This window comes from Anolis sagrei, chromosome X (genome assembly GCF_037176765.1).
Source record: "Anolis sagrei isolate rAnoSag1 chromosome X, rAnoSag1.mat, whole genome shotgun sequence".
In the NCBI taxonomy this organism is placed as follows: domain Eukaryota; kingdom Metazoa; phylum Chordata; class Lepidosauria; order Squamata; family Dactyloidae; genus Anolis; species Anolis sagrei.
In genome coordinates, this window is record NC_090034.1 from 30,348,385 (window position 1) to 30,363,341 (window position 14,957).

Genomic DNA, 14,957 nt, shown 5'->3' on the forward strand with positions numbered 1-14,957 from the left:
GATGGCAATAGCACCAACGGGGTGGCAATATCCAACAATGGGGTAGCAATACCAACATGACGGATCCGTCATTATGGTAGCAATACCAACAACAGGGTGGCAAAAACCCCTCCCAAATCCAAAATTCTCCTCATGGGTGGCTTCCGGGTGGTTCTGTGCCCATTAAGTAGCCTTCATGTGCTCTAGTATTTGACACGTTATGTATAGAAGGGCCTTCTGTATGAAGGTTGATAAAATGTCAATTAATTTCATGTTTCGATTTGAGTCCCATCTTGAAGAGACCTTGTAATGTATGCCTATGCAAATACAGGCCTTCTATATCAGTCATGAAAGCCTTCGATATACAGATGTTTGTTTGGGTATGCGTGTATATATTCATATATATGTATATTTGAGGGGACACTCTAGTTAATAAATAGGAAAAACTCAAATAGAAATGATTATCCTGAAGGTGAAAGGTGAACATCCCTGAGGGAACTTATTACGATTCTCCCCGGCGGGAATACTATTTCCCACCCTAAACGTTCAATATTGTTTGCTGGGATCCCTGAAGGGATTTCTGACAGGAGGCCACCTGACAAGGCCACGTGCACTGAATAATAATGGCACGGGCCATAACCTTGGCACTGAGGGAAGAAAACGAGCGAGAGAAGACGGGTGCCACCACCTCCCTCCGTTTGGAGGGGAATGAAAGCGGGAGAGCCAACAAGGCACACGGGAGTGGGCGGGGCCTCCTGAGCAAAGGGACTGAGCCTAGGTGATGGGCGGTGCCTCCTGGCAAAGGCGGTGGGCGGAGCCTCTTGAGCAAAAGGGGTGAGCAAAGTCTAGTCTTGAGCCAAGGGAGTGGGCGGAGCTTCCTGAGCTAAGAGAGTGGGCGGAGCCTCCTGAGCAAAGGGGGTGAGCAGAGTCTAGTCTTCAGTTAAGGAGGTGGGCGGAGCCGCCTGAGCAAAAGGTGAGCACAGCCTAGTCTTGAACCAAGACTGTGCGGCAGCCTCTCGAGCCAAGGGAGAGGGCGGGGTCTCCTGAGCAAAGGGCGTTTTATTTATCATGTCAGAAGCAAGTTGAGGGTACAGTTAAAACGCATTGAAAAAGACAAAGTTTAAAAAAACTTGGCTTTATTCTAAATGTCCTTTGACCAGAAGCTGACCACTTGGAGTGCCTCTGGTCAGGCATGTAGGCGGGGGAGGGGGGGCTTGAGGGGCTTCAGCCCCCCCCCCCCCGAAATTCTCATGGTGGTTCGCGAAAAGGCCTTACTGGTGCATTATTTAAACTGTTATGTTTATTCATATCATGATCTGATCACCATACTCAATATATCCCATATGCATGGGGGTATTGATACAAAAGGTTTGCTAGGCTAGACCCTCTTTCACTCAGACTCAGCCCCCCCCAAAACTCAGCCCCCCCCCGAACCCCCCTAAAAAAAATTTATCCCCCACCCCCCCAAAATGAAATCCTGGCTACGGGCCTGCCTCTGGTGTTGCTCTGAGAAGGTCCTCCATTGTGCATGTGGCAGGGCTCAGGCTGCATTGTAGTAAGGGGTCTGTGGTTTGCTCTTCTCCATACTCGCATGTCGTGGACTCCACTTTGTAGCCCCATTTCTTAAGGTTGGCACTGCATCTCGTGGTGCCAGAGCGCAGCCTGTTCAGCGCCTTCCAGGTCACCCAATCTTCTGTGTTCCCACGAGGGAGTTTCTCATCCAGTCTCCGCCACTGATTAAGGTGCTGGATGTTAACCTGCCACTTTTGGACTCTCGCTTGCTGAGGTGTTCCTGCAAGTATCTCTCTTGATCTTAGGAAGCTATTTCTCGATTTAAGCCATTGGTATGCTGGCTAATATCCAAACAGGGGATGGGCCAGAGATATCACTGCCTTGGTCTTTTCACTATTGGCTGCTACTTCCCAATGGATGTCAGGTGGTGCAATACCAGTTAAACAGTATAATTTCTCCAGTAGTGTGGAGCATAGACATCTTGTGATAGTGTGCATTTCTCATTAAGAGCCACATCCACTGTTTTAACGTGGTGAGATGTATACCAAACTGGGCATGCATACTCAGCAGCAGAGTAGGGCAGGTGTCTTCACTGTGTCTGGTTGTGATCCTCAGGTTGTGCCAGTCGGATTCCGTATGATATTATTTCTAGCACCCACTTTTTGCTTGAAGTCAGAACACAATCCAGAGTGACTCCCAGATATTTTTGTATGCTGCAATGCTCCAGTGGGATTCCTTCTCAGATCTCAAGATGCTTGTCTGTTCTTAAGGTGAAAAGCACACACCTGCCTTTTAGATGGATGAGGAATCAGCTGGTTTCCCCTGTAATAGGCAGTAAGAGCACATAATCTTCGGAGAGCTTCTGTTCAACCATTTCAAAGCTCCCTCCTTGAGCAGTGATGGCAGGATGGTCAGCATAGATGAAACTCTCTGTCCCTTCTGCCAGGGTAAATGTTAAACATGGATGAAGCAAGCACGCTCTCCTGAGGCAGGTCGTTCTTCTGTTTCCACCATCTGTTTCTCTGGCCCTGGAACTCAACAAGAAAGCTATTTTGTAGCAGATTTCCTATGAAGTGGGTGAGATGGTAGTCCTTTGTGATATTATACATTTTTCTCAGGAGAAGGCGATGATTTTCAGTAGCGTATACTGCTGACAGCTTCTTTTTTCATGTCAGGAGTGACTTGAGAAACAGCAGTTCGCTTCTGGTGTGAGAGAATTGGCCGACTGCAAGAACGTTGCCCATGGGATGCCCAGATGGTTGATGTTTTACCACCCTTGTGGGAGGCTTCTCTCATGTTCCCGCATGGGGAGTTGGAGCTGACAGAGGGAGCTCAACCCACTCTTCCTAGATTTGAACTGCTGACCTATTGGTTAGCAGTCCTGCCAGCACAAAGGTTTAACCCACTGTGCCACTGGGAGCTGACAGCTCCTGTAATCTGCTGCCTTTCAAAACCATCTTCTATGTGCACTTGTAATGTGCAGCTTTTCTGTTTCCTGAAACCAGCTTGCTGTGGAATCATACATGGGTTTATTTTTTCCATAATTCTGTGCAAAATTAGTCTCTCCTAACTTTGTAGAGACACATGAGAGAAGCCTCCCCGCAGGATCGTAACTTCGTAGACGACTGATTCTCTCATACCAGAAGCGACTTGTAGCAAAGATGGTGAGCAGAGCCAAGGGAATGGGCGAAGACTCTTGAGCCAAGGCCGTGAGGAGCAGCCTCTGGAGCCAAGGGAATGGGCGGGGCCGCCTGAGGAACGGGGGTGGGCGGAGCCACTGAGTCAAGGCGGTGGGCGGAGCCTCCTGAGCAAAGGAGGTGAGCAGAGTGTAGTGTTGAGTCAAGGGAATGGGCGGAGCCTCCTGAGCCACGGCGGTGAGGAGCAGCCTCTGTCTGGAGCCAAGGGAGTGGGCGGGGCCACCTGAGGAAAGGGGGTGGGCCCATACCCTTACCCGGCGTCCAATCCGAGCCCGGCCCGCCCGCGTCGTCTCCGCCCCTCGCTCCTTCAGCGCGTGCGCGAGCGAGCGCGGTCCCGTTGGCGTTGTGTGGAGGAGGGAGGAGGGAGGAGGAGGGGGGCGGGGGGGGGCGTTGCGTTGCGCTGCGTTCCAGCGCGCGGTGCATGCCGGTGGCCTTCGCCTTCTCCCCTCAGACACCGCTGCTGCTCCAACATGGCGTCGCGCTGCCAGTGGCCTGCCTGAGGGGAGGCGGCGGCGGAGAGTGGTGGTGGTGGTGTTGGGAAGCGGGGTTGAGCCAGCTGGCGGGGGAGGCGCGGGAGCGGAAAGGACGCCGCCTCCTCCGCGCCCCCTGCGCGCCGCCTCCCCCGGAGCCACTTTGCCTCGTCCGCGCTCCTCGGCGGCGGCGGCGGCGGCGGCTCCTTCCCCTCCCCGCCATGGTGGGGGGCTGAGGAGGCCCGCCTCGGCGCTCGCCCGCCTCCTGCCGCTCCTCGACGGCCTCCCGCCCTTCCCGTCCCCCTCTTCCCCGTCCCCGTCCTCCCCGTCTTCCCCTTCTTCCCCGGCCCAAGGGCGGCGGCAGGAGGCCCGCTCGGCGCCTCCCATCCAGGCCCCGCCGCCTCCTCCGCCCCCTCCGCCTCCTCCGCCGCTCTCCCCGCCGCCCCTGGCCGCCATGGGCTCCCCCGCGGGCCTCGCCGGCGCCGCCGCCTCCACCGCCGCCGCCGACTCGGCCCAGTGGCTCTCCGTCAAGGAGGAGACCATCTTCCTGCACGACGGCCTCATCCGTGTCACCGACCTGGCTGAGCTGCCCAGCGAGATCGTCGGAGGGGCCGAGAGCGCCGACGCCGAGCTGGAGGTGAGCCGAACAATGGCAGAGGGGGGGACGGGGTCTGTCTATCCAAGGCATCCTCTCTGCAAGCCCCTTCTCTTCCAGCCACACCAGAGCCACTCCAAGTGGCCAGATTCTGGTCAAAGGAAATGAAGCATCATGCCAAGGGTTGAACTTTGCCCGTGGTTTTTCTTAATGCATTAGAATTGTGTTCTCCGTTCTCTCCTGAGGCCCCTTCCACACAGCTGAAGAAAACAGCAATACATCTTTTTTCATATCCCACTTTTCTCCCTAAGGGGACCCAAAGCGGCTCACAACATTATTACCATTATTTATTTATTTTTGTCCCACTTTTCTCCCGTGGGTGGGAGTCAAAGCGGCGAACCATGCTTCAAACAGTAGTTCCCGACCTGTGGGTCCCCAGGTGTTTTGGCCTACAACTCCCAGAAATCCTAGCCAGTTTACCAGCTGTTAAGATTTCTGGAAGTTGAAGGCCAAAACATCTGGGGACCCACAGGTTGAGAACCACTGGGTTAAAACAACAGAAATTACATGACACAAAAGCAAAAATAAAGCAGATATACAATAGCACTTGTATATGGAGCCCCCAGTGGCGCAGTGGGTTAAACCCCTGTGCCGGCAGGACTGAAGACCGACAGGTCGCAGGTTCAAATCCGGGGAAGAAGCGGATGAGCTTCCTCTATCAGCTCCAGCTCCTCATACGGGGACATGAGAGAAGCCTCCCACAAGGATGATAAAAACATCAAATCATCCAGGCGTCCCCTGGGCAACGTCCTTGCAGACGGCCAATTCTCTCACACCAGAAGCGACTTGCTCCTGACAAAAAAACAAAACAATAGCACTTTCATGGCCGGAATCACTGGGTTGCTGTGAGTTTTCCGGGCTGTATGGTCATGCTTCTGGAACAAGGCCATACAGCCCAGAAAACTCACAACAACCCAATAACACATCACATAACCATATACAACAAGCTTAATAAATATAACATATCCCACTAAAATTCCCTGGGCCTCAGGCCACTGAGGTCATCCATCAAAACATAATACTACAAATCCAAGAAGCTCTGCTTCTTTAGGCTGTGTAAACGTTGTCAAGTCCGAGATAGCCTTCATTGATATGCCTTACCCATTGCTGTCTGGTCAATACCTGTTATGGGTTATCGGAAAAAGACTGCTTCCACAGGAAGGTTTTGACCTTTGGTCAAAAGGCCAGTAAAGGGGAGCTTGATCACACCTCTTTGTGGATGGAGTTCCTGAGCTGCAGGGCCACCATCGAGAAGGAAGGCGCTCTCTCTCATTCCCACCAACTGTGATCGTGATGGTGGCGGGACTGAGAGAAGTGTCCCTCCTGATGATCTCAGGGCTCCTGTGGACTGGTAGGAGGAGATGCAGTCGCATAAGTAGACTGAGCCTGAACCGTTTAGGGCAGTGGTTCTCACCCTGAGGGTCCTCAGATGTTTTGGCCTTCAATTCCCAAAATCCTAACAGCTGGTAAACTGGCCGGGATTTCTGGGAGTTGTAGGCCAAAACATCTGGGGACCAACAGGTTGAGAACCACTGGTTTAGAGTTTTATAGGCTAAAGCCTGCACTTTGAATTGTGCCCAGAAACAAGCTGGGAGCCAGTGTAGCTGCTTCATGAGCAAAGTAGTTCTTTCTCTATATCCTGCCCCTATAGGTAGTCTAGCCGCTGACCTTTGGTCCAGCTGAAGTTTCCGAACGCTCTTCTGGGGCAGCCCCATGTAGAGCACATTACAGTAATCTAATCTGGATGTGACTAAGGCAACTACTAACATGGCCAGATTGGGCTTTTCAAGGTATAGGTGCAGCTGGCACACATAATACAATACAAATCAAAGCAAATTTAACATAAAGTAGAAGACAGAAATCACATGAGGCATCATAACATCCAGAAATACGATATAAATAAATATTAAGTGTTTAAAACCAATTGGCAATTATTGTGGAGACTCATCAATTACATAGTATATTTTGTTAAGCTCAGTCCAAATCAAACTTGCTGTCATGAGCATTTGAATTCATTCGCCAAAAGCTTGCTTGAACAGCAGGTAGGTCTTCAACTGGTTCTTAAAATATAACAGGGAAGGGGCAGTTTTAATCTCAATAGGGAGGGAGTTCCAAAGGGCCGGGGTGGCTGCCAAGAAGGCCCTCTCTCTCATCACCACCAACCATGTTTGTGATGGTGGCGGCAACGAGAGAAGGGTCTCTCCGGAAGATCTTAATGATTGGGCAGGTTAGTAAGAGGCGATGCAATCAGATAGTTAAGTTGGGCCTGAACTGTTTAGGGCTTTAAATGTCAAAACCAGCACCATGAATCGGGCTCGGAAACATATTGGCAACCTGTGTAGGTGCTGTAACAATCCCACAGTACTTTTAACTGGAATATATGGCAGTGTGGACTCAGATAACCCAGGGCCCTTGCACACAGTCGTATAACTCAGAATATCAAGGTAGAAAACAACTAAAATCCATAAACACAAGAAAAACACTACAAATATGCACACTAAAACATACCTCCATAAAAGCTACATACCAAACCGTTTCTCTATGAAATACATATTAAAACAGACAAAACAGAGATTAAACAAAGGACTTGCATTAAAATTCATGTTTATGTTTAAAGACTGTCTGGGTAGGCCTGCCAGAAGAGACAGGTTTTTGCTTGTGTCTTAAATTCCAACAGCTGGTTTAGCTGTCGCAGCTCTATTGGCAGGTTGTTCCATAGCCTAGGGGCGGCTGATGAAAAGGTGGTCCTCTGGATGGTGGTTGCCGATTGGATTATGGCTTGTTGGAGCAGACAACCCCCCAGAAGACCGAAGTGTGCAGGGTGCATTGTATGGGAGAAGGCAATCCTTTAGTAACCTGGACTCAAACTATGTAGGACTTTAAAGGTAAAAAACCAATACCTTGTATGTTGGTCGGAAACTGATTGGCAGCCATTGGAGTGACTTTAGGATACGTGTCATATGCTCACTCCTAGAGGTTCCTGTAACCAGTCTGGCTGCCATATTTCAAACCAACTGGACTTTCCAAACTTGGTACAAAGGGTGATGGAATTCCGACCCCTTCCATCCCACCCCTTTGTCCCAGTGGTCCACTTGCAAGCCTTAAGTGAGAGCAAAGCAAGAGATCAAGGAATAGCAAGGAACCCGGTCCAATCTCTTCTGGGAATGGATCAGAAACACTCTCCCACCTTCTCTCCCTCTTTTGGTTGTGTTGAGGCTCCTGCAAAAGAGCAATCCATAGTATCATCATCCTAGAAGTCTGGCCCATCATCCTTTAAAAATGGATTAGGACCACAGCCCTGTGTTCCCCACCCCTTTGACCAAGTAGTCCTTGAAAGGCTCGGTCCCCATCAAGCCTCCTTGAGGAGAGCAGAGTGGGACCTCAATTGATATTGTTGTTGCTGCTGCCGCCATTGCAGTCCAACCCAATGTTCTTTGGGAATGGCCTTAAGCAGAAAGGCTTGGCATCTCCTTTTAGGACCTGTCCATGCTCCTCTCATGGTGTCACTTTGAATTGGAAACCCATTGGGAAGGGGATCATGACACCTTCTCCCTCCCTGGCGTTCCCTGGCTTTCGCAGCCTGCCTCCCCTCACACTTTGGCAAATGAGTCCTTCATCCACTTGGTCCACTTGGGATCTTCTGTAGGAGAGCAAAGCAGGAGAGCAATCCATCTCACCCCCATTGAAACCCACCCCAACATAAATGAATTTAGGAGGCGGGCAGGGGGTTCACTATTATGCCTTCCATTGGGAAGGAGATGATGGCACCCCTTCCATTCCTAGGGACAGGGACCTGGACTTCAACATCTTAATTTCCAGGATCAGGATCGCCATCATGCTTTCTCCCCCTTTGTCAAATGAGTTCACTTGGAGTCTCCTTTAGGAGAACAAAAAGGTCTATCAATAAACATAATCTGCATCTGTGTGTGATTTGGTAATTGCACAGTGGCAGACAGAAAGGTGTTCCAAATGGTCACCACTTCTGCACAGAGAAGCATTGGTTGCCTTCTTTCTCCTCTCTCTGGAAGAACTTTATAAGTCCCACAGCCTTAAGAGAGCTCAGAGCATTCTTAAGGATCCATCTCACCCAGCATATTTTTTTGGATTATTACCATCTGGCAGACGGTACAGGATGACAAAGGCAAAACAGACTGAAAATACAGTTTTTATCTTAGAGGTGTATGTTGAACTTCATGGTTTTGCTTTGATGTGGCATTAGGGGCTGTGCAATAGTGGTTAGAATGTAGAGGAATGGGTGTGTTGTGTGCTGGGGAAGGCATTTAATTTCGTTATGCAATAGCACAATGACAATCAAGCTATTCTATTCTATCATAGTCATCATAGAAATCTAGGACAGCATCCTCTGTGGATGAATAGGAGTCACCATCCTGCCTTCTCTCCCTTTTGGCCAAGTGGTCCACTTCAATTCCTTTAGAAGAGCAAAGTGAGATGTCAACAAATAGCATCATCGTGAAAGAAACCAAGCCCAGCCTGCTCTGGGAATGGATTGGGGTCACCATCATGCCTTCTCTTCCCTTGGGAAAATTGGCCCTTGGTCTGCTTGGAGTCTTCTTTCGGATCTGTCTCTCTCTCTCCTCCTCCTCCTCTTCTCCCCATGTGGCTTGGATGATGGCATCCTCTCCATCCCTTAGGGGACTGGGGGTCGTTGTCATGCCTTCTTTTCCCTTTGGCCAATTGGTCCCTGATCCACTTTGAGTCTCCTTTAGGAGAGCAAGGTGGCTATCGATGAAGATCATCACCATTATCACCATCATAAAAATCCAGCCCAACACCCCTGTGAATGCATGCAGACCATCATCCTGCCTTCTCTCCTCTTTGACAAATTGGCCATTGGTCAGCTTGGAGGAAAGACGTGCCAGAATCAGTGGTTGAGAAAAGGCTTCTGCCCAATATTTCCCTGAACATGTTTTACCTGTCGTGTTTCTTTTCTCGCAGCTCAGACTCACCCCAATGCTCTCTTGAATCAATAAGCTGTCAACAGCCTTCAGTGTTGATAAAAACATTCAGGGGAGGGTTTGTACTGTCTTCCACTCCGGGGTTCCTGACTGCCCCAGTTTGTGCCAAGGGGTCAGAGTAAATCCTGGGACCTGTCTGTTTCGCACTAAAGGGTATCCAAATCAAGAGTAGAAATAGATGTTTACAAGAATAGTGAGGTTGGAATAGGCGAAAATTGAGGGATTGCTCCTCAAAGGTGAGGGGGAGATGTGACTATTAGGCAGGTGGATGCTTGTAGGTTAGATGTTTGAATGTTTGTGGGTTAGATAGCTCCAAATCGAAACAGAGGGTAGCAAAGGGAAGGGGGTATTAGGTTATAAGTATTTCAAGGGGGTTGTAAGTAATTCAAGGGGGAAGAATAAAAATTGGGAGAAGGAAATACGTAAGATAAGTCATGGACCTTGGGTTTATCAATATGTTTGGAATGAAGCAAAGTCAGAGTAATGTATTAGTTAAGATGGTGAGGGCACAAGGTGACGGGGGTTCTGAGGCATCTGGAGAGGCTGCCATTTCTGTGGCATGCTTGGTGGAAAAGCGATGGCGAGTGGTATGTCAGGCCAGTTGCACGAGAGATGTTTTGCAGGCATGCCTTGGGGATCACTGTGAAGACCTTGAGGATATAAATGGAGGCTAGAAAACTGTAGCATCTAGGGGAAGAATCTGTAAATAATGATGGAGGCTTTTGAGGGGCATGTCAGATTTCTCCCAGAATATATCAGGCTGCCAGGAGCATAAGGGATGGAGAAGGAGTGTGGAAGAGGCCAGCAGACATTAGGAGATGCACATGTATTGTCGGCAGGTGTGTCAGCGCGCATATTTATTGAAATGAGGGCACAAAGGTGATTCAGCAGCAGGGAAGAATCATGGGGGAGGGGAGGGCAGTGACACGCCTTTGGAAGCATCTCTTGTCTGCCAGAGAGGGCTTTCCTGCAAGTTGATCAGAGGGAGGTTTGGTGTTTACCTTGTAATGGGCTCAGTGGTGTTTTACCAGAAAAGCCAAGGGAGTGATTCTTTTTTACCTCAGTTTGCCCATTGATCGTCCTGCAAATGTGGGCAGCTGAGCCATGATGGAGGATGGTATACAGCAGCAGGATTGTGTGTTTGCAAAATTGGTGTGTTGGGGGGCCGCTGCCAGTCATATCCGCAGGCATCTCTCTGGCTGCCTGCATGGCTTTCTGATGCGACTCCCTCCCTTTCCCGCCCTCTCTCCCTCTGAGCACTCTGCCTCTCAGTGACACAGGTTCTTTGTCAGGAGCTGGGTGGTGTGAACCAAACGAGGATGGGTTCGCAAGTGCTTCATCCCTCGCTTCTTCTCCATCTCCTACATTGGATTAGGTGGGAGAGGAAAGAAGAGGATTGTTTTTAGTCTGTGCCCTTGTGGGAAAGGAACCTAACATTTCTTGGTGGGTTTACTTTGTTTCACTTTGGGTACTGGTCTAAACACTGCATTCCGCTTCTTCTTAACATGAATGCTACCAGCAGTGCAGGGCCAGGTTTTTGAGACTGGCATCTGCTGTTTCTGGAAGAGAGAAGTATGTAATGAATCATTAATCGTGTGGCTCAGAGTTAGTTCTTTGGGTTATCAATACAACTGGTGAACAGAAATGGAGCTGAGCCACTTAGTTTGCAAACTGCTAGCCTCCCAATAAACATAACCATCGTAATCTGTGCAGATGGATGACATTGTTGACTATAGTTTCGGGGATGCTTTAATCCCATGTTGTACAGACCATACAACTAGTATAAAACCCGCCAAAGGATCAAAACCGAATCATGGGATCTTGCGGATTAGTGACATAGAAATGGAAATTGACAGGTTCTCTCTCCTGAAATGTGTTGGTCAGTCTAAACAAACAGACGTTCTGTATACATAGCAGTATGATCTCAGGTTCTGGATTGTGGTGAACAAATGTTTAAAATATTCTAGAAAACAGAGCAGAATGAACCATCTTGTTCCTAATGGGATATGTCCACTCATGTGATTGCAGTGTGGCTGTCTGTTGAAAGTAGCAAATGAATATAACATAATTGAGACAGTTGCTACATTTAACAGACATAGAATCCAAGCCACTTTTGAAACATGTTAAGTATGTATATGTTACAAAATGTGGCTATGTGGGTGGGAATGATAAACTGTGGCTTAAAAACTACCAAACCCATTCAGAAATCTTTGGATCAGTTATTTTGCAGTTCAAGCCATGTGACTGGAAGCCGAGGGACATTTTGTCAACAATGAATGGGTCTGGAGCATAGTAGGCTGGTGAACAAGACAGTAAGCTGATATGGCCAAATTGTATGGGAATACTATATATTGTTCTGGTGTAGGAGGGAAAACTAAATTGGTGGCTGGTAATAAAATAATATAAGCTATCTTTCCCCAAACCATCATTGAATTCCTATCCATCCAGCAACATCATGAATTGCATTGATTCTGAGAACATGCAAGCATAACATTCCCAATCTGCTGTCAGTGGTGAAGAATAATATCAAGGAACATACGGTGGGCTGTTGCTTTCTCTTCCTTTCTGTCTTTCATAATTTGTTTATCTGGGTGTCGGGCTTCTCTTTCCAGGGCTACCCTGGTTTGCCAAATTAATTGTGCACCATGGTTAAGGTACATTGTGGCAGGGAGAAAGAATTCATACCTTAAGGAACCTGCAAGCTCGCAAGACAGAGGGCAGGAACCCGGAGGCATACTGTTTTAATTTCTGGCCTTCAGATTTGCCCTTGTATTGGAGACTTAGGATCCCTGATACAGAGGAGAGGTTGTTGTTGTTCATTCGTTCAGTTGTTTCTGACTCTTTGTGACCTCATGGACCAGCCCACGCCAGAGCTCCCTGTCGGCCGTCACCTCCCCCAGCTCCTTCAGAGTCAAGCCAGTCACTTCAAGGATGCCATCCATCCATCTTGCCCTTGGTCGACCCCTCTTCCTTTTTCCTTCCATTTTCTCCAGCATCATTGTCTTCTCTAAGCTTTCCTGTCTCCTCATGATGTGGCCAAAGTACTTAATCTTGGCCTCTACTATCCTTCCCTCCAATAAGCAGTCGTGCTTTATTTCCTGAAGTATTGACTGGTTGGATCTTCTCACAGTCCAAGGCACTCTCAGAACTTTCCTTCAGCACCACAGTTCAAAAGCATCTCTCTTCCTTCGTTCAGTGTTCCCTTTGGTCCAGCTTTCACATCTGTAGGTAACTATGGGGAATACCATTGCTTTAACTATGCAGATCTTCGTTGCCAGTGTAATGTCCCTACTCTTCACTATTTTATCGAGATTGGACATTGCTCTCCTCCCAAGAAGTAAGTGTCTCCCGATTTCCTGGCTGCAGTCTGCGTCTGCAGTAATCTTTGCACCTAGAAATACAAAGTCTGTCATGCCTCCACGTTTTCTCCCTCTATTTCCCAGTTGTCAATCATTTTTGTTGCCATAATCTTGGTTTTTTTTATGTTTAACTGCAACCCACCTTTTGCGCTTTCTTCTTTCACCTTGATTAGAAGGCTCCTCAGCTCCTCCTCACTTTCGGCCATCAAAGTGGTATCATCTGCATATCTAAGGTTGTTAATGTTTCTTCCAGCAATTCTAGAGGAGAGGAGAAGGGTCGATAGTTCTGCCTTGGGCAGAGTGACAATTGGTCTCTTTCGGCTCAGATTCCATGATTCTGTGATGCAGCAAGTTAAGCTACTGTTGGTTTAAAATGTTAAAGTAGTCAAAAGCAATCAGGTTAACCAGCACTCTTTCAGGACAGCATAAACTCTTTGGTCCCTATATCAGGAGAAACATTGGATAAAAATAAAGCAAGTAAATGAAATTAATGTGTTAGTTGCTCAGAAATGTTAGGCTTGGTTACAATTAAGCCACCTGCGTTTCTTGTTAAGCATGCCCTAATGCACATATAGTGATGTTATTTTCAGTGTTATATGTACCACTGACTTGCTGTGGGGATATTGCTCCATTATTAGTGGTCACAATGAGTGGGATTTCATTGTGGGCTTGTCCCCATGATGTTTCCGTGAGAAAGTTGAGAAATCCATTCAGGCCAAGGAAGAATCAGAAGCAGGGAAGCCAGTTCAGATTTTCACTTTTTCAGTTGGGGCGAGGGAGACTTTTACCCATATGGTTGCAGAGATAAACATTCCAAACACCACCAAAGTGCAAATGGATGCAACAACATCTTGCTGTCCTTCTGTGATGGTATGAAGAGCCATGGTGGTTTCCATCGTTCTATTTGTACAATATGAGTTCCAGATGAGAAAGAAGGTTATGAAACTATTTTTAGGGGAAAATGGAGTACGGTAGGCTTCCTGACTATGCAAGCTCATTGAATGCCATTTGGGCTTTACCTGAAGACCTTTAACTACCCTAGAGTTTCTCAGGAGGATGCATAACATCAAGATATGTATTCTCTTTAGGCCTCCACTACAATTCTATGCTTAACATTAGCTGGAAGTTCAACTTGACCGTAGAATTGTACTGGAGGCTCAGAAAGGACACTTTGGATATTACGAGGTCATCCAGTGTAATCCTGTGGTGTGCTTCAGCTGGAATCCCAAGACATCATTTCAAAGATTCCGGATTACACAAAAAAGTCATATTAAATGCTTGGCAGAAGAGGATTGGACTGGATGGCCCTTGGGGCTCACTGGCTCCACTCCTTACTGGAGGTTGGTACCCAGATGGTGATGCTGGGGGACACCTGCTTGAATCACTGACCTTTGACCTGTGGGGTCCCACAAGGTTTCATTCTTTCCCCTATGCTTTTCAATATCTACATGAAACCGCTGGGTGAGGTCATCCAGAGTTTTGGAGTTGGGTGCCATCTCTATGCAGATGACACACAACTCTTCTACTCTTTTCCACCTCATTCCAAGGAAGCTCCCTGGATCCTGGATCAATGTCTAACAGCTGTGATGGACTGGATGAGAGTCAACAAACTGAGACTTAATCCAGACAAGACAGGTTCTCCTGGTCAGTCACAAGGCCGATCGGGGTATAGGGTGGCAAGCTATGTTCAACATGGTTAAACTCCCCCTGAGGACACAGGTCTGTAGTCTGGGCATCCTCCTGGATTCATCATTGACACTTGAAGCTCAGGTGTCAGTGGTGGTCAGAAGGGCCTTCACACAGTTAAAACTTGTGCACCAGCTGCAACTGTACCTCGAAAAGCTTGACTTGGCCACTATGGTCCATGCTTTAGTTACATCCAGAATGGACTACTGTAATGCACTCTATGTGGGGCTGCCTTTGAAGACGGTTTGGAAACTTCAGTTAGTGCAAAGGTCAGCTGCCAGATTACTAACTGGGGGTAGCTATAGGGAACATATAATGCCCCTATTAAAGCAGCTCCACTGGCTTCTGACAAGTTTCCGGGCTCAATTTAAGGTGCAGGTTATTACCTATAAAGCCCTAAAGTCTTTGGTTCTGACCTATCTTCGAGACTGTATATCTTTCTATGAACTGGTGCAGGCTTTGAGATCAACAGGGGAGGCACTTTTCTCGGTCCCACCACCATTTTAAGCATGGTTGGTGGGGACGAGAGACAGGGCGTTCTCAGTGGTGGCTCCCTGGCTCTGGAATACCCTCCCAAGAGAGGTTATCCCCCACCCTTGAATCTTTCCAATCCAGCCTAAAAA

The 14,957-nt window shown here is 48.2% G+C and overlaps 1 protein-coding gene across 10 annotated transcripts in view; it reads left to right on the top strand.

Moving 5' to 3' along the window:
* Positions 1–933: 933 nt before the first annotated feature.
* The window catches only part of HECTD4 (HECT domain E3 ubiquitin protein ligase 4), a 129,600-nt gene continuing 115,576 nt past the window's right edge, over positions 934–14,957 (top strand). For 6 of the 10 annotated variants that reach the window (XM_060786085.2, XM_060786078.2, XM_060786080.2 and 3 more), the window contains exon 1: positions 3,577–4,295. In XM_060786085.2, the coding sequence (XP_060642068.2) occupies positions 4,113–4,295 (183 nt within the window). In that variant the 5' untranslated portion in view covers positions 3,577–4,112. Of the gene's footprint in view, positions 953–3,576; positions 4,296–14,957 lie in introns of those variants that run through there. The other 4 variants (XM_067473077.1, XM_060786083.2, XM_060786084.2 and 1 more) reach the window with 2 other exon arrangements.